At 44.4% G+C, this 26,785-nt stretch overlaps 1 protein-coding gene across 1 annotated transcript in view; it reads left to right on the top strand.

Moving 5' to 3' along the window:
- Positions 1-26,785, top strand: part of FBXL7 (F-box and leucine rich repeat protein 7) — a 207,367-nt gene that overhangs the window by 27,838 nt on the left and 152,744 nt on the right. The window contains exon 2 of the mRNA XM_060244312.1: positions 14,752-14,841. Within this exon, the coding sequence (XP_060100295.1) occupies positions 14,752-14,841 (90 nt within the window). The remainder of the gene's footprint in view (positions 1-14,751; positions 14,842-26,785) is intronic.

The raw sequence follows: 26,785 nt of genomic DNA, 5'->3' as shown, positions 1-26,785 counted from the left end.
GCAGATACCATTTAATATGGCCCTCATGAAGGAAGAGCCATTTATTTGTGAACTTTGCCTTTTTTGTCTGTGATACAATAGCTGAAGGGATCCTCTGGCTGCCATTATGCTGAAACCCATTTTTCTCAAGATCTGATTAAGACTACTTCTCTCCATAGTTTGACTTCAGTGGGCCTTCTTTGTCAAGCCCTCTTCAGGTGTTAACATCGGCATATACTAGAAATCTCCTAACTTTCACACATATTGCATGGCTCTCAAAGCTCCCACTGCCCCGTCGGCTGGCTTAGAGAAGGCATGGAGGCGAGTGACTGACACACACGTGCAATTATTTTGATTTGAATGACCAGTACTGATAAGCTGAGATGTGGGGGAGAAGCAGGCCAGAGAGATGATTAATGCAGGGTCCTGTTTCCCTTGAGAGGGCTTTCTATACGCAATGGGTCAGCTGAGAGTGATGTCTGTGCACTGCTAAGGAAAGGTCCAGAGCAAACTAATTTATGTAGTAGCCAAATTGCTTGCTCACAACTTTATTGCCAGTAGCTCACAAAGTAGAATTTTTGCTCACAAGACTCCACAGCTTAGAGGAAGTATTGTAACCTCTAACTAGTCACCTGGGAGGGTAGCTCACAATGTCAACTGCTGCCAGTTCTTCCCCATTAAATGACTCAAGTGGGTGCAAGAAGTCAATTTATTGAGAGAATGACATGACAAGCTAGACGAGCATTGCTAAACCTGGGTTTTGGCTGGCATTCGCCCCCTACATATACCCTACAACCAACCATTACACATTCCAGCATTAGGCTCCAAAAGCATTTCCTCCCTCCCAAGTTCTTTTCCCAAAATGCCCCCTTGATTGCAGGTGCAAGCAGTTCACTATGAACCAGACGCCTTGGCCTTGAGGGCAATAGCGGATACATGATGGTTCCAAAGAGGAGCACAATTGACAGCAGGAACAAGGTTACTACAGGGCAATGCAACTACAGATACTTTGTAGAGGTTGCAGGTCAGCGCACATACTATGGCATGAGCACATCTTGACACGCAGGCCACTCCCAAGAGAATGTTTTTATTCATACTATCCTGAGTTCTTATCTAGAAAGCTGATTTGTTCTCCCCGCCACCACTGAGTACCAGGTGAAAGATCTCGCAGTGTCTAGGATGTAGCTTTGATGATACTGTTCTTTCCGTGTAGCCAGCAATTAGAGTATCAGATGTTTAGTTTTAGCTATGTATCTCGTCTCCAGTTCTGGCTAGCTTTGCTCTGTGTGTGTGTGTGTGTGTGTGTGTGTGTTTGTGTATATGTTTGAGGCCGAATGGATTGAAATCAGCTTGCTATTTCTGTAAGTTTGATGCTTTATTAAAATCTCCTTGTATGTAAACCTGGATCTTGCGTATCATTTTCTTGGGGTTTCTATGAATTTTGGTATTTCTGGCCAGGGCTCCAAACAGATTTCAACACTAATAATAATAATAATAATAATTTTTAATTTATACCCCGCCCTCCCCGCCGAAGCAGGCTCAGGGCAGCTTACATAGCATAAAATACAACATTACAATAGCACAATAATAAAATACCCCAATTACATAACAGTTATGTTCCTTAATTAAATATACAATTACATTAAAAACAGCAATTAAACTAACAATTTAAAACCACAATTTAATTTGGTGCTACGATCTTGATCTAACACAGTTCCATTGGAACACAAATCTTCCAAGCCCGAAGTTAATGTCTATCAGACCACACTGACTTTTATAGCATGATTTTTAATGAACTCCTGCTACATGGCTGTTGAATATTTTAGTTGCTTGTTCCATTGATTCACTAATGACAGAAGCAGACTGTTTTCTATCTGTTAAGGTACAGTAGGGCAGGGATTTTCAAAATATAGTCCAGAGAGCCCTGGTATACTTTAGAAGTGGGTAAGAGTTGTAATGGTAGATTAATTTACTGGGAGGTTGGTTTTTCATCTGTTACTGCCATTTCGCTTGCAGTTGTAATGTTGAATTGCTCTGTAATCCTGATGCTTGAAGGAAAGAGTGGAAGAGCTTTTGGAGTTGTGGCCCCACTGGTGGATGCCTGATGGCATCTGGGTCTTGGCCACTGTTTGACACAGAGGGCGTTTTCACACTCACGTTCAGCCGGCGCGACCCCCCTCTTCACCGCACAGGATCTGCGCGGATTTCGCACTAAATGCCGCGGAGCAGCCTTTTGTGCCGAAACTCCCGGCGCAAAAGCCGCTCAAACGTAAACCGCCAAAAAGCAGTTTCCGTTTGCGCGGCTTTTGCGACGGGAGTTTCCGGCTCTTTCGGCTGCTCTGTGGCATTTAGTGCGAAATCCGCGCAGATCCTCCGCAGTGAAGAGGGGGGTCGCGCCGGCTGAACGTGAGTGCGAAAACGCCCAGAGTGTGGGACTGGATGGGCCGTTGGTCTGATCCATCATGGTTTCTTTTATGTTCCTATATGGAGTAGAGGCCCGTCAGCGCTGGTAGTCACAAGGTATCGATGCAATACTCTGTCTGGGGCAATAACTGGAGCAAAATCAACAGAATTAGTCTCTTGTGCTTTTCAGTTTTCTCACTTGACAGTTGGTATTCGCAAAGCAATCTTGTGTCATTAGCATGTTATCTCTCACATATCAGGATGTCCTCCACCTAGGATTGGTCTGCACAGAGAGAAAAATATTAGCAATTTGTTTGTATTTAGGGAAAAGACAGAAGAAGACATTGGATTTATTTTGCCCTCCACTCTGAATCTCAGAATCTCAAAGTGGCTCACAATCTCCTTTACCTTCCTCCCCCACAACAGACACCCTGTGAGGTGGGTGGGGCTGAGAGAGCTCTCCCAGAAGCTGCCCTTTCAAGGACAACTCTTGCGAGAGCTATGGCTAGCCCAAGGCCATTCCAGCAGCTGCAAGTGGAGGAGTGGGGAATCAAACCTGGTTATCCCAGATAAGAGTCCACGCACTTAACCACTGCACCAAATTGGCTTTCAATGGCAACCATAGATGTGGCCATTGTAAAGTATGTAAATTCATGCTGATTGGTGATGTTTTTGAGGACAATGACAAGGGAATTAAATTGCATTTTTCTTTTTTTGCCACCTGTGCAGCTAAACAAGTCAATCACTTAATAATCTGCTCTTGTGGGCAATATTATATGGGCATGTGGGTTGTAGGAATTCATGTATTAGAGCACCAGAGCAGAATTAGGTCTGCTAATATGGATTCACCAATGGTGGGACATTTTCTGAGTATGGGACATACAGCAGAAGAACTTGATGCACATTTTGAATATTTGAATTAGTGTTTGATGGTTCTATTCCCCAGTGGTTTTTTCCTTTCTTGACTCCCACTGGTGGACTGCCTAATGGCACCTGGGTTTTGGCCACTGTGTGACACAGAGTATGGGACTGGATGGATCAGACAAACATGGCTTCTCTTATGTTCTTATATGGAGTAGAGGTCCATCAGCTCTGGTACCTACAAGGTATAGATGGAACACTCTGTCTGAGGCAGTGATGCTTTGTTTTCTTGGTTCTTGGGGGACAACAGTGGGAGGGCTTCTGGAGTTCTGGCCCTGCTGGTGGACCTCCAGATGGAACCTGGGTTTTGGCATTGTGTGACATGGACTGGAGGGGCCATTGGCCTGTTCCAACATGGCTTCTTGTATGTTCTTATATTGAACAATGGTGGGACTCAACAGGGCTGGTTCAAGCCCTTCATGAACTGTAAGTGAAAGCTCCCCAGAAATCTCAGAAATGCTTGGGGGTTCTTTGGCAGGAAGGATTTCCCAAATGTAGGAAATTTTAGCACTTTGCAATGCTCAGCTTAATGATAGTCTTTTACTGGGACTATCAGCCTTTCAAAGTCCATTGATGTCACCTTTGCTTGGCAGGTCTTATTGTCTGGATGGAGGTTGCGGCACTCAGAGGATGCATTTCCCGGTGGATTCCTTTCACTGTTGTAAAAGTATTTTAATGTTGTGGGTTCAGTTGCTTTTCCTGATTCTTTCTAACGACTTTTGTGAGGAAAAGCTGTGGCATACCCCCCACCCCGTAAATATAGACAACTGAGTATTTTTATGAGTTTACCAAGCATTCATCTACTAACAGAGATTCTGTCTGATTGGTTCTGATTCCTGCCCATAGCTCCTTAGAGGAAGCCACTGGTATTCCCTCTTGTCAAACAGAACTGCTGCAGGACTCAGCCGGAAGGGGTGGTGAACTGCAGTGCATTAAGTGTTGCAGGGGTCAGTTCTTCCAGGCAGCCACCATTTCACTGAAATCAAAAAGTGGATTTTGACTGGTTGGCCATGGCTCATGACTGGATTATATTCCAACCCAAGAAGTAAGTAGGATAGAAGTGGTATGTGTTATGCCCCACCCCTTTATTGCATTTTCATGCCCATTTTTATTACTGATAAGAAGTGGGACCCACATTGCAGTTTGTGGTTAAAGGTAGTTTCTAGATCTGAAGGTCAAGAGTATTGTCTTAGTGCAGGCCAGGTTCTCTGGACACCCATATTTCACCCTGCCCCTCTTTCTCCTGTGTTAATCATGTGTTGCCTCTTTTTCTGTTCCCTCCCCCTTGACTTCTTTCATATGTTTGAAGGGTCGTTGTTCTTGCTTTCTGGTGCCCTTTAGAATCTCACTATCATTGTCTGCACCTGTTCTGTCTCGAGTGTTTATCTTTTCTGTTTGTGATTGATGGCTCATGAGACAGCACCATTAGCTTTCCCTAATCTCTGGCTAAACAGGTTTAAATCAGCAATAATAGGATAATAGTCATTGTCTCCATTGGTAATATTAATCTCATTGTTGTGTGATGAAGTTAGCAAGGGCAACAGATTTCCCACTCAGATGCTCTTACGTGTACAAAAACAACCCAGTCCATCTGGGGATGTATTTGTCCTAGACAAGGGGGGAATCTGGCACTCCAGAGGGTGCTGTGTGTGTGACTGGTTCCTTGGTCCAGCTCCTGGGCCTTGGAATGCATCAGCTGCCTGGTATTCAGTCAACCCATTGGTCTGTCAAGGACAGGATTGTCTGACTGGCAACAACTACCTCAAGCTATGAACCTGCTCCTTTAGCAGTTCATAACCTCTCAGTGTCTGGTCAGGCCTCCCCCCTCCCCCACCAGTGGCACCCGTGGCACCTCCATCCTGTTGGGATTCAGGTTCCGTTTGTTAGCCACCCTGTCATCCAGGCCAGATTTATTCCAAGCATCCTTTCACAGGCTTTTTACAGGGTAAAGTTGAGTGTCATTTGCATATTTGTGACCATTCAGCCCCAATCTGTTGACTTCACGTAGACATTTAAAAGTATGGTGGATGATAGAACCTTGTGGGCACCCACAGGCCTGAGGCCAAGGGGCAAAACAGTAATCCCCCATCACCACGCTCTGAAACCTGCCTTAGAAATAGAACCAGAACCTCTGCAAAATGGTTCCTTCCAACCCTCAAAGGCAGTCTAGAAGGATACCATGATTGATGGTATCAGAAGCGATTGTGGAGTATTAACAGTGTTGCGCTCACTCTGTCCATCCAGTAGGGCAACCAAGACCATTCAATTCCTGTCTCCAGGCCAGAAAGCTGACTGGAATGCATTTGGACAATCTGATTTATTCAGGAATCCATGAAGTTGCCCAGCCCCTACTCATCCTGTCACCTTGCTCAAGAATGATGCCTCTTATCTGGCTCTCAGGGCTCTTTGCCAAGCTCCTCTTGGGCAGTATCAGATCCACTGTGCCATTCTCCTTGAGAAGAAAAGAAAGACAGTATTGTGGTGTCTCTCTGTGTGCTAGCGTTTCCTCTTGCGGGAACTGGAGCAGTGCTGATGTGAGGAAAAGCTGTAGCATAACCCCCCTACCCCATAAATACAGACAGACAGAGCGGCACTCATGGTCAACAGTAATTTGAGATGGGGCCTTTAAAATGAAATGGATTAGTTATTCTCAAAATGATGAGGACCCACACAATTAAACAGGTATTCTAAGATTTGTGCTCATCTGACCACTGTCATTTGTGTACAGACTGTGTAATTGTCACTTATGCACACACACTCAATCTTTCTGTGCCCTGGTTGATCCTGACATGTACCGTGGTTCCACCCATTGAAGAAAAGCCCCTTGAGTGTCTAAGCAAGGTTTTAAAGTGTTGTTTCTTGTGCTCCCTTCACTCTAGGAAGGGGCTTCTTGTGTGGTCTTCCCTTCTGCCCCAAGTGCAAGTCGGCATCTGTCACAATGGCTCTTTCTGCAAACATGTCATGCAGCCTGCACGCGCACAGACACAGAGACTAGTTAAATATTTATGCTTCAGGGCTCATCTCATGGCTGACCTCTGAATGAAGAAGCCCCTCGTTTGCAGTGCTGACCATGTTGCATGTCAAAACTATCACTCTGTCTCTCTTTTTGTTAAAGCATCTTTTAAAACCATAATTCTGCAACTAGACTTTGATCTTACTGTGAGGCTCCCCCACAGTAATCTTCCTTTGAGGCTTGCTGCCATCTGCCATCCCGCCACCAAAGAGGGCAACTGGCCCCCCAGTCTCAGAACTGGGAAGGAGAGGGGGGTCCTAGACGGGCTTTCCACGTTCTTTCTCTCTCCCACCCTGGTATGAGCTCTGTCCGTTGCTTCCTCCTGAGCCAGCTGGGTGTGGTGCCTCCATTTTTACAGGATTTCGTGTTTGTTACATCAGTAATGCTGTCCAGCCATCTCATTTTTTGCCGCCTCCTCCTTCTTTTGCCTTCTGGCTTTCCCAGCATCAGGATCTTCTCCAGTGAGTGCTCCCTTCTCATTGGGTGGTCAAAGTATTTGAGCTTCAGCTTCATCATCTGACCTTCCAGGGAACAGTCTGGGTTGATTTCCCTTAGGACTGACTGATTGGATCTTATTGCAGTCCAAGGGACTCTCAAGATTCTTCTCCAGCACCACAGCTCAAAAGCATCTATTCTTCTGCGCTCGGCCTTCCTTATGGTCCAGCTCTCACAGCCATACATTACTACTGGGAATAACATCGCTTTGACTTTATGGACTTTTGCTGGCAGGGTGATATCTCTACTTTTTATTATACTGCTCAGGTTTGCCATAGCTGTCCTCCCAAGGAGCAAATGTCTTTTAATTTCATGGTTACAGTCACAATCTGCAGTAATCTTGGACCCCAGAAATGTGAAGTCTGTCACTACTTCCATGTCTTCCCCTTCTATTTGCCAAGGTGTGATGGGGCTGGATGCCATGATCTTAGTTTTTTTGATGTTGAGTTTCAAGCCTACTTTTGTGCTCTCCTCTTTCACCCTCAACAAGAGGTTCTTTAGGTCCTCCTCATTTTCTGCCATGAGAGTAGTATCATCTGCTTATCTGAGGTTGTTGATGTTTTCCCTGGCAATCTTAATTCCGGTTTGTGCTTCATCCAGGCCAGCATTCCGCATGATGTACTCTGCATATAAATTAAATAAGCAGGGTGACAATATACATCCTTGTTGAATTCCTTTTCCTATTCTAAACCAATCAGTTGTTCCATATCCCATTCTGACTGTTGCTTCTTGACCCTTATACAGGTTTCTCAGGAGACATGTGAGGTGGTCTGGTACTCCCATCTCTTTAAGGACTTGCCACAGTTTGTTGTGACCCACACAATCAAAGGCTTTAGCGTAGTCAATGAAGCAGAAATAGACGTTTTTCTGATACTCCCGTGCTTTCTCAATAATCCAGTGAATGTTGGCAATTTGATCTCTTGTTCCTCTACCTCTCTGAAACCCAGCTTGAACTTCTGGTAGTTTCTGATCTACGTACTGCTGAAGCCTAGCTTGTAGGATCTTTAACATGACCTTGCTGGCATGTGAAATGAGTGCAATGGTGCGATAGTTTGAACATTCCTCGGCATTACCCTTTTTTGGGATTGGAATATAAACCGACCTTCTCCAATCCTGTGGCCACTGTTGCATTTTCCAAATTTGTTGACATAATGTGTGCATCACTTTAACAGCATCATCTTTTAGGGCTTTGAATAGCTCAACTGGGATATCATCATCTCCGCTCACTTTGTTGTTAGTAATGCTTTCTATGGCCCATTTGACTTCACACTCCAGAATGTCTGGCTCAAGGTCAGTGATTTCACTGTCATGGTTGTCCGGGACATTGAGGTCCTTCTTGTATAATTCTTCTGTGTATTCTTGCCACCTCTTCCTGATCTCTTCTGCTTTTCTTAGGTCCCTACCATTTTTGTCCTTTATCATGGCCATCTTTGCACGAAATGTTCCCTTGATTTCTCCAATTTTCTTGAAGAGATCTCTTGTCCTTCCCATTCTGTTATTTTCCTCTATTGCTTTGCATTGTTCCTTCAGGAAGGCCTCCTTATCTCTCCGTGCTGTTCTCTGAAAATCTGCATTCAGTTAGGTGAATTTTTCCTTTTCACCTTTGCCTTTTGCTTTTCTTTTTTCCTCAGCTATTTGTAAAGCCTCATCAGACAGCCACTTTGCTTTCTTGCATTTTTTTCCCTTTGGGATGGTGCTGATTGCTGCCTTTTGTACAATGTCACAAACCTCCGTCCATAGTTTGTTTGTTTGTTTGTTTGTTTGTTTATTTATATTTCGATTTGTATCCCACCCTTCCCACTGGAGTGGCTCAGGGCGGCTTACAGCATATAAAATCTAACATAGGTTTGGCTTTAAAACATCAATTAGCAGCAGTTTAAAACAGTAAGTTAATAAAACATAAAACATAAAAACCAGCGGTCTGTCAGAATGCACACTACCACCATCCAAAATTCTTCAGGCACTCTGTCTATCAACTCTAGTTCCTTAAGCCTATTCTTCACCTCCACCGTATATTCATAAGGGATATGATCAAGGTCAAACCTGAATGGCCTAATGGCTTCCCCAGTTTTCTTCAGTTTAAGCCTTAAATTTGCAATGAGTAGCTCATGATCTGAGCCGCAGTCAGCTCCAGGTCTTGTTTTTGCTGACTGTAAGGAGCTTCTCCATCTTTGACTGCAGAGTATATAATCAATCTGATTTCTGTGTTGCCCATCAGGTGATGTCCATGTGTAGAGTCGCCTTTAGGTTGTTGGAAGAGGGTGTTTGCTATGAACAGCTTGTTCTCTTGACAAAACTTTATTAGCCTTTGCCCGGCTTCATTTTGTTCTCCAAGGCCAAATTTGTCAGTTGTTACGGTTACTTTTTGACTTCCCACTTTGGCATTCCAGTCCCCTGTGATGAGGACGACATCTTTTTTTGATGTTAATTCTAGAAGGTGTTGTAGATCTTCATAGAACTGGTCCACTTCAGCCTCTTCTGCATCAGTGGTTGGTAGGGTGACCATAATGTCTGAAGGCCAGCCAGGGACACTGGGGGGGGGGGGGGGGGGTGCGCGCGCAAAGCGCGCGCGCCGCCGGAAACAGGAAGTGACGTCACTTCCGGTGACGTCACTTCCGGTGATGTCATGCCACCACCGGAAACAGGAAGTGGCATCACTTCCTGTGACATCATTTCCCCTGCGTCACCTGCCGGAAACAGGAAGTGACTTCACAGCACTTCCTGTGACGTCCCCAAAAATCCCCCAAATATCACCGCCGGAAACAATTTTGTTCTCAAATCCTGTATATACTTCATCAGTATATGGGATAAGGCACTTTCTCAACTGTGCTGCATAATGCAGCCTATTTATTGTCCTGTTGGCTCTGTTGGCTCTATCTGCGCCACCTTCATCACTTTCGGGGTGTGGATCCCCCAGTGGGGTGGTCTCCCGACTCCCTCCGCTGACTGTTTCTGATAGCCCTGCGCCCCCTCTTTCATTTGATATGTGTCCCGTGCGGGTGCCACCCTCCCGCCGGGAGATGCCGCAAAATGAGCCCCCTTGAGGCTTATGGCGGCAGGGCTCGGGGGAAGCGAGCTAGACTGCTGTTCTTTTGAGGGGTTATAGAGTGTTTCGAGCCCGTCCCTGTGGCATCGGTCCCATCGTTGTGGGACCAAGGGGGCCGGCGCAGCGGCACGCCGAAGCAGCCTGTCACTAATAACACCGGTCAAGATGCAGGACAGGAACCTGGAAGTGACCGACAGGCTGCTTCAGCGTGCCGCTGCGCCGGCCCCCTGGGCCCCACAATGATGGGACCGATGCCACAGGGACGGGCTCGAAACACTCTATAACCCCTCAAAAGAACAGCAGTCTAGCTCGCTTCCCCCGAGCCCTGCCGCCATAAGCCTCAAGGGGGCTCATTTTGCGGCATCTCCCGGCGGGAGGGTGGCACCCGCACGGGACACATATCAAATGAAAGAGGGGGCGCAGGGCTATCAGAAACAGCCGGCGGAGGGAGTCGGGAGACCACTCCACTGGGGGATCCACACCCCGAAAGTGATGAAGGTGGCGCAGATAGAGCCAACAGAGCCAACAGGACAAAATAAATAGGCTGCATTATGCAGCACAGTTGAGAAAGTGCCTTATCCCATATACTGATGAAGTAAATACAGGATCTGAGAACAAAATTGCACTAGAAGACACAAACACAAAGCTCCCTTACACTGAATCAGTGCTTGGGTCCACCAAAGTCAGTATTGTCACATAAGAGAAGCCCTGTTGGATCAGGCCAGTGGCCCCTCCAGTCCAACACTCTGCGTCACATAATAACATAAGAGAAGCCCTGTTGGATCAGGCCAGTGGCCCATCCAGTCCAACACTCTGCATCACATAACAACATAAGAGAAGCCCTGTTGGATCAGGCCAGTGGCCCATCCAGTCCAACACTCTGCGTCACATAAGAACATAAGAGAAGCCCTGTTGGATCAGGCCAGTGGCCCATCCAGTCCAACACTCTGCGTCACATAAGAACATAAGAGAAGCCCTGTTGGATCAGGCCAGTGGCCCATCCAGTCCAACACTCTGCATCACATAACAACATAAGAGAAGCCCTGTTGGATCAGGCCAGTGGCCCATCCAGTCCAACACTCTGCGTCACATAACAACATAAGAGAAGCCCTGTTGGATCAGGCCAGTGGCCCATCCAGTCCAACACTCTGCGTCACATAACAACATAAGAGAAGCCCTGTTGGATCAGGCCAGTGGCCCATCCAGTCCAACACTCTGCGTCACATAAGAACATAAGAGAAGCCCTGTTGGATCAGGCCAGTGGCCCATCCAGTCCAACACTCTGCGTCACATAAGAACATAAGAGAAGCCCTGTTGGATCAGGCCAGTGGCCCATCCAGTCCAACACTCTGCGTCACATAACAACATAAGAGAAGCCCTGTTGGATCAGGCCAGTGGCCCATCCAGTCCAACACTCTGCGTCACATAAGAACATAAGAGAAGCCCTGTTGGATCAGGCCAGTGGCCCATCCAGTCCAACACTCTGCGTCACATAAGAACATAAGAGAAGCCCTGTTGGATCAGGCCAGTGGCCCATCCAGTCCAACACTCTGCATCACATAAGAACATAAGAGAAGCCCTGTTGGATCAGGCCAGTGGCCCATCCAGTCCAACACTCTGCGTCACATAAGAACATAAGAGAAGCCCTGTTGGATCAGGCCAGTGGCCCATCCAGTCCAACACTCTGCGTCACATAAGAACATAAGAGAAGCCCTGTTGGATCAGGCCAGTGGCCCATCCAGTCCAACACTCTGCATCACATAACAACATAAGGAGGGAGGGAGGGAAGGAAGGAAGGAAGGGAGAAAGGGAGGGAGGGAAGGAAGGAAGGAAGAAAGGAAGGGAGGAGGGAGGGAAGGAAGGAAGGCAAGGGAGGGAGGGAAGGAAGGAAGAAAGGAAGGGAGGGAGGAGGGAGGGAAGGAAGGAAGGGAAGGGAGTGAGGGAAGGAAGGAAGAAAGGGAGGAGGGAGGGAGGGAGGGAGGGAGGGAAGGAAGGAAGGAAGGGAAGGGAGTGAGGGAAGGAAGGAAGGAAGGAAGGAAGGGAGGGAGGGAGGAGGGAGGGAAGAAAGGAAGGCCGCCCCCCGCCCCCCCCGCTTTCGGCCCCCTTACCTTATTCCAGGGCGGCGGATTCAGCGGCGGCGGCGGCGGGGAGTCCTCCGGCGGCGGCCTCGCGGCGAGGGAGGGAGGGAGCTGCCGGGGCTGGCCTCTGGAGGCCTCCAGGGACCAGCGCCGGCTGCTCCGCGGCTTCCCCGCGGCCTCCGCTGGTCCCTGGAGGCCCTCCAGAGACTCTGGAGGGCCTCCAGGGACCAGCGGAGGCCGCGGGGAAGCCTTCGCTGGCCGGCGCTGGTCCCCGAAGGCCTTCCAGAGGCTCTGGAAGGCCTTCCGGGACCAGCGCCGGGTGCCCCGCGGCTTCCCCGCGGCCTCCGCTGGTCCCTGGAGGCCCTCCAGAGATTCTGGAGGGCCTCCAGGGACCAGCGGAGGCCGCGGGGAAGCCTTCGCTGGCCGGCGCTGGTCCCCGAAGGCCTTCCAGAGGCTCTGGAAGGCCTTCCGGGACCAGCGCCGGGTGCCCCGCGGCTTCCCCGCGGCCTCCGCTGGTCCCTGGAGGCCCTCCAGAGACTCTGGAGGGCCTCCAGGGACCAGCGGAGGCCGCGGGGAAGCCTTCGCTGGCCGGCGCTGGTCCCGGAAGGCCTTCCAGAGCCTCTGGAAGGCCTTCCGGGACCAGCGCCGGGTGCCCCGCGGCTTCCCCGCGGCCTCCGCTGGTCCCTGGAGGCCCTCCAGAGACTCTGGAGGGCCTCCAGGGACCAGCGGAGGCCGCGGGGAAGCCTTCGCTGGCCGGCGCTGGTCCCCGAAGGCCTTCCAGAGCCTCTGGAAGGCCTTCCGGGACCAGCGCCGGGTGCCCCGCGGCTTCCCCGCGGCCTCTGCTGGTCCCTGGAGGCCCTCCAGAGACTCTGGAGGGCCTCCAGGGACCAGCGGAGGCCGCGGGGAAGCCTTCGCTGGCCGGCGCTGGTCCCCGAAGGCCTTCCAGAGGCTCTGGAAGGCCTTCCGGGACCAGCGCCGGGTGCCCCGCGGCCTCTCCGTGGCCTCCGCTGGTCGCTGGAGGCCCTCCAGAGTCTCTGGAGGGCTTCCAGCGACCAGCGGAGGCCACGGAGAGGCCTCCACCACTGCCGCCGGGCCCCGCGCGCGGGCGGGGAAGGCGGGGAGTGAGGGTGGGAGCGTCCCTGCGCGTGCGCAGGGGCCCTGCGCAGGCGCAGGGACGCTCCCTCCCTCACTCCCCGCCTTCCCCGCCCCCGCCCGCGGCCCACCGGCTCCGGGGCTGCCTAAACCGGGACCTTTAATGGTCCCGGTATAGGCAGCCCGGGATCCGGGATTGGGTGGCCAGATCCGGGAATGTCCCGGGAGACCGGGACGGTCTGGCCACCCTAGTGGTTGGGGCATAGACTTGTATTACTGTGATATTGAATGGTTTGCCTTGGATACGGACTGAGATCATTCTGATCATTTTTTGAGATTGTATCCCATTACTGCCTTCCTCACTCTCTTGTTAACTATAAAGGCAACACCATTTCTTCTATGGGACTCTTGCCCACAATAATAGATGTAGTGATCCTCTGAGTTAAATTCACCCATTCCCATCCATTTTAGTTCACTGATTCCCAAGATGTCGATGTTCAGTCTTGTCATCTCTTGTTTGACTACATCCAGCTTACCTTGATTCATGGATCTTACATTCCACGTTCCAATGCAGTATTGTTCTTTGTAGCATCGGACTGTTCTTTCACCATCAGATACATCCACAGCTGAGCCTCCTTTTGGCTTTGGCCCAGCCGCTTCACTCTTTCTGTGGTTACTTGGACTTGAACTTCTCCCAGACTAGCCTTCCCCAAATCCAAGCTCAGCCTTGCCTTCTCACTGTGCCTCTCCCCTCTGCTTCCTGGCTCTCTGCCTTGTTCTCATGGTGTCCAAGTGATCTGCCTGGGTCCTCCCGCCCTCTCCCAGCCTTCCTTGCATGGGTGAATCTGGACCTTGGCTGTCCTCAGCTCGGGCAGCTGGGGTGGGATCGAGTTGGAGCCAGGGGTCTGCTCCCAGCACAGGCTTCAGAAAGGGCATCAGAAGAGCCCTGCTGGATCAGACCAATGGTTGAACCTTATATCAGAACAAAATGTTGTCGGTCTTAAAGGTGCCACTTAAAGGTGCCAAACTTTGCTTTGCCAGAGCAATACAGTACCTGCTGTGCTTGATTCAGAAGTCTTATCTTTTTTCTATGGCTGGTTCTGGTCACATTGAAAAGCTGGCTTTAACAGTGGGGTGCTTTCACACATGCTAAATAATGCAGTTTCAATCCACTTCAGCAACCATGTGCAAGTGGAATTTGCCATTTCACTAGCTGTCAGGCCCCCAGTGAATGTGGGGATTCCCCACACCCAGGCCCCAATGCCCACCTCCACTAGGAGCAGTGGTGGGTTTTTTTAAAAAAAAAAAAAATGCAGCCTCATGTATTCACTGGAAGTTCTTGCTAGAAGTAACAGAGGTAGCTCTAGAAATCACTGGGAAATCTATGGTATTACCTAGAGTTCCTGGCAATTCCTAGAGCCACCTTTTGTCATTTCTGGTAAGAACTTCTAGTAAATGCACAAGGCTTCATTTTTTTTGGAAAAAATCTCCTTTGCTGCTGTGCCCCATCTGCCTTGACGTCCATTGCCAGGCGTTGCCCACTGGTGAAGGGAACTCTGCCACAGAAAAGCTGATGCTGGAATAAATGTTGTTAGCCCTGCAGGTTTTCCCAGACTCCTATCTTATGTTCATGATTTCAGCTCTATGCCATTCACTTGCTGAATCAATTCTCCTTCAGTGATTTGCTTTTAAGTCTCTCTCTCTCTCTTTCTTTTCCTTTCTAGGTAAAGGCAGCTCAAGCATCTCATCCGACGTGAGTTCAAGTACAGATCACACACCAACCAAAACACAGAAGAATGCTGCCACCAGTGAAGGTACACAGATGGTTTTGCTGTGTTGATCAGTTTTAGAGGTGTTGCCCTTCCCCCCTTCTCTCCCTTCTTCCTTCCACCTTTTGTTTCCCATGTGTTGCCTTTTAACTTGTGGAAATGGTAGTTTGTGTATGGGGGTGGGGAGTGGGGAGGGCGGATGGTGCACCTTATATGACATTTGTGGAAAACATAACTTTCGGCACCTTTCCAGAAGGTATTCTTCCAATACCCTTTCTCTTGATACATCATTCTTGCTGGGTCTTAAACTTAATGTGATTGAGCCAGACTTTTATTTCCAAGGCTAATAATGGAATTGCCTCTGAAAGCTGATCTACAACTAAACTTGAATGTACCGTGTTTCCTGGAGCTTAGAAGTTTGTGCCAAAAATGCTGAAATGCATAAAACTTAGACTTATGGTTCAGTGGCACTGTGAGAGTTAGGCTGACGGATCTCACCTGGCATTAGGGGGACATGACTCTGTTTGGAATGTGGATTGTTTGCCTTAGGGGTGTTGGGGGGGGAGCAGAGATGTTTCAAAGAGCGAACATTTTATGAAGGCCTTTTGCAAGTGGGAACTGAATCCTCTTCCCAGCCTTCCTGAATTGGTGATGGCATAATTGTGATCTGTGTGTGCACAGTGAAGCATGCTGAGGGTGTGGCCTGCTGGGGGTGTGGCTTACACACTCTTAGAGCCTACCAGCCTCAGGGCACCAAGAAGGGGGTGGAGCCCTGCAGGCCGTCAGGTTTGCTTCTCTATTCCAGCAAGGAAAGCAGGTTGCAGCAGTTAGATGGAAGAAGAGGAGGAGGTGATGATGGTGGTGGTGATTGGATTTATACCCTGCTTTTCACTACCTGAAGGAGTCTCAGAGTGGCTTCCAATCTCCTTTCCTTTCCCCTTCCCACAAAAGACACCCTATGAGGTAGGGGGAGTTGAGAGAGCTCTGATAGAAACTGCTCTTGAGAGATCGGCTCTGGGAGTTATGACTGACCCAAGGTCATTCCAGTAGTTGCATGTGGAGGAGTGGGGAATCAAATCTGGTTCTCCCAGATAAGAGTCTGTGCACTTTCCACTACACCAAACTGACACACACACCCTCCAGTGCAAGTGTATTAGTCCTAGAGACTGTCATGTAATGGTTAAAGAGCAATGGTCTCTCATCTGAAGAACTGAGTTGGTGTCTGCATGCCTCCCCATCAAGTCAGCTGGGTGACCTAAGGTTCTGCCAAGGCTCAGTCATGAAACTTCTTCAGTGGGTTCAAAAGAAGTTTTAATGGTGATACTTAAAGCAAACATTACATGGCAAATGTTCACCAGTCCAGGTCTTGCCAGGCTGGAGAACAATTGGAAGTTAGGAACTCTTATAGAAAGAGGGGTCAGCTATTCACTTGCCCACGCCTGCCAAAAGTCTTTTGAAAGCCTCTTGAATAAAATGCAGTTCTTTCTCAGGCCTCAGTAGCCAAGGCCAAGTCTGCTCTTCAGTGGGTGCCTCTCAGCATTGCCCAGGGACACTAGATTCTCCCCACGGCCTCTTTCCACCTGCGAGCCTGCATCCCACATCACACAAACTGCTCAACATCCCAGCAAGAGACCTTGTGAGTAACTGAAAGCAAGCTTACTCAATAAGGTTAGTACCATATGGGATCTAGAGTGGATGACATTTAACATGAACTTGTTTAATAGGCAAGGATCATAATACCAGGATAATAACATCAGCAATGCAAATGCCAATCATTCCAGTAGTTGCATGTGGAGGAGTGGGGAATCAAACCCGGTTCCCCCAGATAAGAGTCTGTGCACTCTCCACTACACCGTACTGACACACACCCCCTCCAGTGCAAGTAAACAGCAACCATGGAATAGAACCTTGTCAGGGACTTATTCCTGACAGTGACCTTGGGCCAGTCACAGTTCCCTCAGAGTTCTCTCAGCCCCCAAAACAACTCTAGCTCGTCACCTAGTGGTGCATAACCTAAAAGAGCTAAAACTTCAGGCTGTGAGACAATCTTAGGATCATCTGGCTATACTACACACACTGCTGTACAATAATTATCATAATTCTTAGCCCTAGAGATGCTTTGGGGGAGAAGGCAGCAGCAGGCAAGGGGGAGGGCCCTCAGGAGCCACGATGGGTGTGGCTGCCCCCAACTACAGAGTGCCTGTTTTGGTGGGGGTCTTTATCAGAGACAGCGCAGCAACTGCAAGAACAAAGTTTACCAGGGGTGTCAAACTCATTTGTTATGAGGGCTAGATCTGACATAAATGAGGCCTTGCCGGGCCATGTTGGGCCAGGCCATGTGTGTACCTATTTAAGATTAGGTAGCAGAGATATAAACTTTATAAAGGACACAGACAAATGCAATTAAAGATTTTTTTTTTAAAAAAACCCTTAAAATAAATCATGCTTAAACATTAGCACTAATAGGGCTTAAAGGTGCTTTCTTTGTATTTCTCCCATGGGGTCCAGGAAACTGGGCAAAGGAAGCTCTGGCTCTTTCCTTCCTTCCTCAGGGGACCAGGAAGGGGAGGAGCCTCAGCCAATAGAAGGAAGAGAAGCTTGGCTCAGTAGCTCTGCTGTGTGATTGAGAGAATCTGGAAAAGCAAGCTTTGGCTCCCCCCCTTCCTCCCCGAGGGAGGAGCCAATGGAGAAAATAGAGGTTTTGCTGTGTAGCTCTTGTGCATTTGAGCAAGTCTTGCAAAGCAAGCTGTTATGCAGAAGGAAGCAAGAAAAGGAAGCAGATGAAAGCCAGTTGCTCAGGGGCCTGATAGGAGCCTTCTGGGGGGCCTGATTTGGCCCCTGGGCCGCATGTTTGACATCCATGGCTTACACAACAAAATAAACAAGGAAACTAAAGAAAGAAATTAACAAGTGCCTCCTGGATAATAAGTTATCAAAAAAAAAAATGATTCCAGTAACAAATATCATTTGTCAGACTGGGAACAAAACATCATAATTGCCCCTGCAGGGTTTTTGAATAGTTGAGCATTAATTGTGAAATTATACAGCTTTGTAATCATCTGGTATATGTGCCATGAGTTTGCAGCAGCTTTTCTGGATATCCTTAAAAAAACCCAGTTCTACTTTATGGAGCAGATTGTGTCCTTTCAAAACAAAATATTTATAATTGTTGGTTTTAGCTGGTTTGATTAGCAGATTATTTTGATTTTGTCTTTTTTTTGTCTTAAGGAATTAAACTGAATCAGAATTATCTTTTGTTTCCTGAGTGTTTTTAGAATTTAAAAGCAAACCGTGTGGGTTGAGTAAACATGCATCTGGCAACTGTCTGCATCTGGCTCTTTATCCTTAAACTCATTGTCTCTGCAGATTTCTTTAAGAGGGCTTTGACCTCCACAGAAACAAACTGCTTAATGGGTGAGCGTGATCCCAAAGGAGAAGCCCCGGCCTGGACATCCCACGGAAAGCAGGGGAATTCTAAATGAAATTTACTTCTGCAGTTTTCTTTACTGAATACAGAAACAGTGTTCTGTTTTAAAAAAATAACTTTAGCTTTTAATAAGGGGCCACTCCATGCATTCTTCAAAAAAGTGTGTCCCTAAATGTTAACTCCCCCTTTGGTAGAAGATTAATCTACGATGGTATTAGTTATTTGTATGTGTGTCCAGATGCATTGCCACTCAGCAGTTCAACGTGAATCTTACTGGTCCTTCCTCATTACATACCCACTAGCTGTTCTTGGATGGAAATGAGAGCCTGCCTGCTCTCCTGCCAGTTGTTGTTGTCTGGAGCCCCGTCCACACAATTGTGTGCTGAGGAAGTCTTTTCTGCTGGCCGTATGGACCTTGGCATAGCCTTTTGCAGATTTTTCAAAGTTCAGGTCATGTTGTTTTAGTTCAAAGTACAGATTTCTTTTTTTTTAAAGTCTGGCAATATTCTATCATGGTTCAATCTCAAAAAGGATATTATAGCATTGGAGAAAGTCCAGAGAAGGGCAACTAGAATGATTAAAGGGCTGGAGCACTTTCCCTATGAAGAAAGGTTGAAACGCTTAGGGCTCTTTAGCTTGGAGAAACGTCGACTGCGGGGTGACATGATAGAGGTTTACAAGATAATGCATGGGATGGAGAAAGTAGAGAAAGAAGTACTTTTCTCCCTTTCTCACAATACAAGAACTCGTGGGCATTCGATGAAATTGCTGAGCAGACAGGTTAAAACGGATAAAAGGAAGTACTTCTTCACCCAAAGGGTGATTAACATGTGGAATTCACTGCCACAGGAGGTGGTGGCGGCCACAAGTATAGCCACCTTCAAGAAGGGTTTAGATAAAAATATGGAGCACAGGTCCATCAGTGGCTATTAGCCACAGTGTATGTGTGTATATAAAATTTTTTGCCACTGTGTGACACAGAGTGTTGGACTTGGTGGGCCGTTGGCCTGATCCAACATGGCTTCTCTTATGTTCTTATGTTCTAACCTAGATCTTGGCATCTTCCACATGTTAAAACAGCAGACTGTTCAGTGGTTGAAACCTTGCAGGGGAATCTTACACAGATTTATACCCCTTCCAAGCACGTTGAACTCAGTGGGCTTCCTTCTGATGCAATTCTGCTTAGGATTGCACCGTGAATTTTATTCTATCAAATTTATATCCTGCCCTCCCCTGACGTCTCAGGGTGGCTAACAACAATTTTTTTTTTAAAAACCACAATTTTATTTGGTAACATTTGGTAACAAATTATATTTCTTCCATCATTAATAACTTCTTTTATCTATCCCATATATTATTTCTACCCACCCCTCCCCTCATTACTTGACCCCACCCCTGCCGGTGTTATTTACTTAAGTACTAATGTTTAAAGGTACCCTTAAGTAATAAAAACAAAAATTAATATCCTTCTTCTTTTTAAGACTTAATCATTATCAAAAATTGTCCAATATCTTCTGAACTTTTTCCACTCCATCTTAAAAAATCTAAATCATAGTCTTTTAAAATTCTTGTTAATTTGTCCATTTCACTCCATGTCATAACTTTTACAATCTAATCCCATTTCTCTGGTATTTTTCTTGCTTCCACAACTGTACATATAATGTCCTAGCAGCTGAAAGCAAGTACCAAATTTTTCCATTTGTAATCCCAACAGAAAAGTCTCTGCAACTTTCTTAAATTCATATCTCAAGATCCTAGAAATTTCTTGCTGAATCATCTGCCAATACTTTTTTGCTCTTTCACAAGTCCACCACATATGGTAGAAAGAACCTTCATGTTTTTTACATCTCCAACATCTGTCTGGCATCTTATTATTCATCTTTGCCAATTTTTTAGGAGTCATATACCATCTATACATCATTTTAAAACAGTTCTCTTTAATACTATGTCGAAAGCTTCATAGAGTTCTTCCACAAATATTCCCAAGTTTCCATCTGTATTTCTTTATTTACATTAATTGCCCACTTAATCATTAGAGATTTCACTACTTCATCTTCCGTAGACCATTTTAAAAGTAATTTATGTAATTTTGAAATTAATTTTTCGTTATCTCCAAGCAGAACTTTAAAGAGAACCTCTACAAAATGATATACAGATGGTATCTTACCCCAGACAGATTGGCCAGAATATATTCTAAATATTCGAATAAGTGCTGGAAATGTCGAGAAGCCAAAGGATCTTTGTTTCATATTTGGTGGCAGTGTGAGTATGCCAAAAAATTTTGGGCCAAAGTTAATATATGGTCACAAAAAATCTTGAAAATAAAAATTTGTCATGCACCTGAATTATACCTCTTAAATATTTGCAGACAAAACATCCCTAAGACAAAACTGAAATTACTGTTGTATATAGTTACAGTAGCCAGAATATTGTATGCTAAGTATTGGAAGATTAACAAAATTCCCAATAGAGAGGAATTTGTTGCTAAATTGTTAGAAGCTGCCGAATCAGATTTAATGTCCACAAGAGTAAGAGATGGTAATGTGCAAAAATGTCAGGAGGAATGGGATCCTGTTTATACCTGGGTGAAAAGTAAAGGATTTGATATGGAGTAACAGAATTTTACCAGATCCTCTCCATTCCTTAGTGTGGATGGAATTTGTAGTTGTAGTTGTATTTATGTGTTTTCTTTTGCTATTTTTGTGTTTCTTATTGTTGCGCTATGTTGTGTTGTATTTTTCCCCTTTCCCCTTTTTTGCTGGTATGCATGAATTTCTGATATGTCCATTTGTTTATTTTTTTGTTCAATAAAATTATAAATTCTTATTTAAAAATAAATAAATAAAAGTAATCTATGTAATTTTGAAATTAATTTTTTGTTGTCTCCAAGCAGAACTTTTCCCATTTCTGTTTGCTCTTTTCTTATTCCTTCAGTTTTAATGTCATTCTCCACCAAGCTCTTTATTTGTTGCATTTTAAACCAATCATAATTATTATTCAGCTCTTCGGCAGTTTTCAATTCTATTTTGCCACTTTGTATTTTTAATAGTTGATTATATGACAACCACTTTTCTTCACCCATCTCAGCTGTTATTTTTATCACTTTGGCTGGCACTATCCAAAACGGTTTTCTCTCATCTCCATATTTCTTATATTTCATCCGTGTATTTAGCAAGCTGTTTCTTATATAACAATGAGAGAAAAAGCCGTCTATCTTTATTCCCCATAATACATATAAGCGTGTCAGCCAAATTTATTTCCATGACCTTCCAACGCTAAAAGTTTTTTGTTTAACAACATTATCCATTCTTTTATCCATACTAAGCATGATATAATTTTAAGTCTGGTAATTGAAATCCACCTCTCTCTTTTGCATCTGTTAAAATTTTCATTTTAATTCTTGGTTTCTTCCCCGCCCACACAAACTCTGAGATTTTTCTTTGCCATCTATTAAATTGTTTACTGTCTTTCACAATCAGAATAGTTTAAAACAAATACATTATTCTTGGTAGAATATTCATTTTAATTGCGGCTATTCTACCCAACAGTGACAAATTAAGTTTATTCCACTTTAACATATCTTTATCCATTTCACACCATAGCTTCTCATAATTATTTTTGAACAAATCAATATTTTAATTGTTATCTCCACACCCAAATATCTTACCTTGGAGGTAACTTCACAGCCCGTTAGTCTCTGCAATTCTTGTTGCTTATTTATTTGCATATTTTTACATAGAAGTTTTGATTTTTCTTTATTAATACAAAGTCCCGCCAACTCCCCATATTCTTGTATTTTGGCTAACAACAAAGGTGTGACTTGTATGGGGTTTTCATTTATAAAAATTATATCATCTGCAAGTACTCTGTATTTATAAGTAAATCCTTTTACTTTTAATCCTTCTATTTCTTTATCTTCTTGAATTTGCATCAGTAATATTTCAAGAGTCATTATAAACAACAGTGGGGAAAGTGGACAACCTTGTCTTCTACCTTTACTAATTATCATGTCTTCTGTAAGATCAGCATTTATACATAGCCTTGCACGTTGTTCAGTATATATTGCTTTTATTATTCTTATAAAGCTTTCTCCCAGCTCCATTTTCTCCATTACTGCAAACATAAAATCCCAATTTAAATTGTCAAATGCTTTCTCTGTGTCCGCAAAGAATAATGCTACTTCCTTTTCTGGATGTCTTTCATAATATTCTACAATATTTACAACAGTTCTGATATTGTCTCTTATTTGCCTTTTGGGAAGAAACCCTGCATGATCTTCCTTTATAAAATTTATCAAATATTGTTTAAACCGTTCTGCCAAGATTCTTGTATATATTTTATAGTCATTATTTAATAATGAAATTGGTCTATAATTTTTTACGTTCATAACATCTCTATCTTCCTTTGGAATCAACGAAATAACAGCTTCCTTCCACGTATTTGGTATTTTCCCTTTTGTTCTTATATTCATCAATTTCTGAAGTTTCGGGATTAACTCCTCTTTGAGGGTTTTAAAAAAATTAGCTGAATATCCATCTCACCCAGGTGCTTTTCCATTTTCCATTGCATTAATTGCTGCTTCAATTTCTATTTTTTCAATTGGATCGTTCAAAACTTTTCGCATATTTTCTGCTAAGGGTGCTATTTTTATCATTTGTAAGTACTCATCCATCTTTTCTTTTCTTGTTTTAACACTTTTAAATAACTTGGCATAATATTTAAAGAATTCTCTTTTTATTCCTTCTTGATCTACCACCTCTCTTCCATCCACCACAATTTTATTAATAATTTTACTTTGTCTCTTTTTCTTCAGTTGCCAGGCCAAATATTTTCCGGGTTTGTTTGCTCCCTCGAAAGATTTCTGCTGCAATCTTTTTAGATTCCATTCCAGTTCTTTATTTAACAAATGTCTCATTTGCATTTGTAATATTGTAATCTCCCTTATAATTTTCTTTTTCCCTGGCCTTTTCTCAGTTCCCCTTCTTTTTTCTTTATTTCATTTTGAATGTCCAACATCTGTTTTTCTTTTGCCCTCTTATCTTTGTTATTCAATGTAATCAATATTCCTCTCATTACTGCTTTATAAGCATCCCAGACCGTCTGAAATTCTATATCCTCTTTGTCGTTTATTTGGAAGAAAGCTTTAGTTTCATTTTCTAGAGATGCCACTATTTCTTTATTCTGTGGTAAATCTTCATTCAATCTCCATCTTCTCAACTTCTTAGACAATTTTGTAATCCACATTATTTGGTTATGGTCAGCCCCAATTTTAGGTAAAATCTCCATTTTCTTTGTTATAAGGCCTAAGTCTTTAGTGCCCCACAACCTGTCAATTCTGGAAAAAGTTTTATGTCTTGCTGAAAAAAAGGTATAGTCCCGCACTTCAGGATTAAATTTCCTCCATATATCCTCCAAATTTTCTTGTTTGACCAATTCAAAAAAAGACTTTGGCAATTTTCCTTCCTTATTATTTTTTTACCCCCAGACCTATCCAGTGTGTTCTTTATTGTTCCATTAAAGTCCCCCATTATCAAAACTTGGTCATAAGTCAGTTCATCAGATTGCTGAATAATGTCTTTTAAAAAAGCATCCTTTGCACCATTTGGTGCATACAATCCCAATAACAACTTTTTTTTGTATTTAATATTATTTCTACCGCTACAAATCTTCCATCTTTATCGTTAAACACTAATTTCGGCTCCAATTCTTGTTTAATATAAAAAATCACTCCCTTTTTCATCTGTTCAGCCAATGAATAAAATAATAGTCCCAGTTGTTTATTCCATAAAAATTTGTAATCCTTTTGTTTGATATGCACTTCTTGTAAACAAACTATATTGCAATTTTGCTTTTTAATCCAATGAAACGTTGCCTTTCTTTTTTGTGGTGAATTTAGTCCATTTACATTCCAAGATAATAATTTGTAATCCATCATGGTGCAAATTCTTTATGTCCTTCATAAAACCTATGTAGTTTCTGTGTGCTTGTAATTGTAATCCTTTTTCCTTGCAGCTCAAAGCTCAGACCTTCAGGTATTATCCATCTATACCTCATTTCATTGACACGTAGTTTTTCTGTCAATTTTTGTATGCTTTTCTGTCATTTATCACTTGTCTTGGCAATTCTTTCATGATTCTTACTCTGCTGCCTCCCACTATCAATGTCTTTTCAAAATTTTTATTCAAGATTTTCCCCACCATTTCTTTTGTCATATATCTTATAACCACATCTCTTGGTAGATTATTTTTCTTGGCATATAGTGAGTTTATACATATAGTCATACATTCTTCTAGTTCCTTCAGGATCTTCCTCCAAAAATTCTGCAATTATTCTTATTATATATCCTTTCAAATCAGTCTCTTCATCCTCAGGTACTCCTCTCAGACGTATCTGGGTTTCCATCAGTTTGCAGTCATGAATTGCCACCTTTTCTTGCATTTTTAGCAAGGTGGAATCATGGACTTTCACTCTCTCTCCCACCTCTTGCACTTTCTTTGATGTTACCACAGTCTCATTTCTGAGATCTTCTATATCTTTCCTTAGCTCTTCAATGTCTTTTCTAATTTCTTTTTTAGAAGCAGTTATCATGTCTCTCACCCCTTTCATCATCCTGGCTTCCATTGCTTCTAATTGCTCTTGCATTTTCTCCATTGAGGCAGTCCCTGCACGGTTTAATTTATGCTCTGACATTTAAAAAAACACCAAAAATTTTGACCTCTCCAAATTAAATTTAAACTATCAGGTTTGATAGAGTAAGGCTTGCCCTTTTCAATAAGCCTAATTTCACCGTCCTCAGAGCCTCCTGGGCTCAGATATAATTTTTGAAGTTTTTATTTCTTCCAAAATGGCGTTCACGACTTTCTGCTTCCCTTTAAAAAAAATTTCCTTCAAAAGCCTTCTAAAATAATTATCAGCGATAATGTCCAATAGTATTTACCTTCTAATTGTCATCACTGTCAGCTTCATCAATTTTTAATGTCCCGAACACTTTAAAAACTTTGTTTAAATTTTGACCTCCTAGCAATGGCCGCTGATGTTCTTCTGTGATATTAATAGTCCTAGAGTAGGCTAGCTGCTTCAATGATTTCCCTTTTCCATCCGACACTTCCTCCTTTTCTTGCCACCAAATCCCGTTTTCACTGGTAAAAAGATTTCGCAATGTTTCACATATTTCCTGTGTTGACTGTGAGAGCTGCAAATTTGTGATGATGGGGCTTTTCCACCAAAACTGCAAGTAGACAAAACAATAAATTCCTTTCCACTTTTTAACACTGTCCTTTAAATTTACAAAATTCAAATTTCGCCCCTTCTCCCCTTCTTCTTTCAAGCTTTCTGAATCTCTATTTCCTACCTTCTGATTTTATTTTGTTTAACTTTAAATAGTCCCGGAATGAAGATAGTCATCAGTACCTTTTTCTGCAGTTATCCAGATCCAACACCTGTCTTGTATGGCTTTAGATGTTTAGTAGTCTCAAAGAAGGTTAGGATCCTGTCGAGCTTATGTCAAATAAATGACTCTGGAAACTTCTGCAGATGATGAATATGCAACTCATCTCCGGAGACCCCTCAAAGCCTCAAAGGAGCCCCCCCCCCAACTCCCTTTTAGTCAAGGTAAATCTCATCAGAGTTTCCTGTGCATATCTTGGACTGATCTCTGACTGAGAAAAGTAGGCAGTAGGCATTAAATTGCCCTCCACTATCCTGAACAGAAGCCCCAGCCTTCTCCCCTTCTGAGAAGCAATTTAGCTCAGCATTTTCCAACCCCGGAAGTCCAACAACAACAAATTAAACCACATAAACATTAAAAACAAAATACACAATAAAATCATTCATACAATTTACAATCCTGAAACCGAGATGTGCATTTCTAATTTCTCTGATGTTCTTGTTTCAGTTATAATAATTCAGTGGGATTATCGGTGCCGTGGAGTAATAGCTACCTCCCTTCAACCGTTAAAAGCGAGTTTAAATAATTAGGTCTTACAGGCTCTGCGGAACTGTGGCAGGTCCTGCAGGGCCCTGATGTTTTCAGAGAGAGAGTTCCACAAAGCAGGGGCTATTACTGAGAACACTCTGGCTCTGGTGATGGACAGTCGAGCCTCTTTTGGTCCGGGGATCTTAAGGAGGTTTTGAGACCCCGAATGAAGTGCTCTCTGGGGCATGTATGGGGAGAGGTGGTCCGAAAGGTAGGCAGGTTCCAGGTCATATAGGTCTTTAAAGGTTATGACCAGCACCTTGAAGCGAATCCAGAATGCCACAGGCAGCCAGTCCATGTGCATGCATTTGTTTGCACATGCGCTGGAGAGAAAGTGCACATACTTACAAGTTAATTACAGAGATCCTGGGGTGGGGAAAATCTTTAAGAACCTGTTGTGTATGTGGACTTTGTGTTGAAGTTGGGAATTAGTTCCGGCCTGGCAACCATAGCCTCTTCATGTATTGAATCCACTATTTAACAGTCTTGGTTCCACCGACTGGCAGTTTAACAAGGCATCCCCCAAAGGCAAAATTAGGGATGGCAACTTTCAGGGACGAGTCACATGGAACAGGGAAGGTTCCTGG

The sequence above is a fragment of the Heteronotia binoei genome, chromosome 7 (genome assembly GCF_032191835.1).
Source record: "Heteronotia binoei isolate CCM8104 ecotype False Entrance Well chromosome 7, APGP_CSIRO_Hbin_v1, whole genome shotgun sequence".
Classification (NCBI taxonomy): domain Eukaryota; kingdom Metazoa; phylum Chordata; class Lepidosauria; order Squamata; family Gekkonidae; genus Heteronotia; species Heteronotia binoei.
The sequence above is the reverse complement of the archived record's forward strand: the minus strand, read 5'-3'. Positions and strand labels throughout refer to the sequence as shown.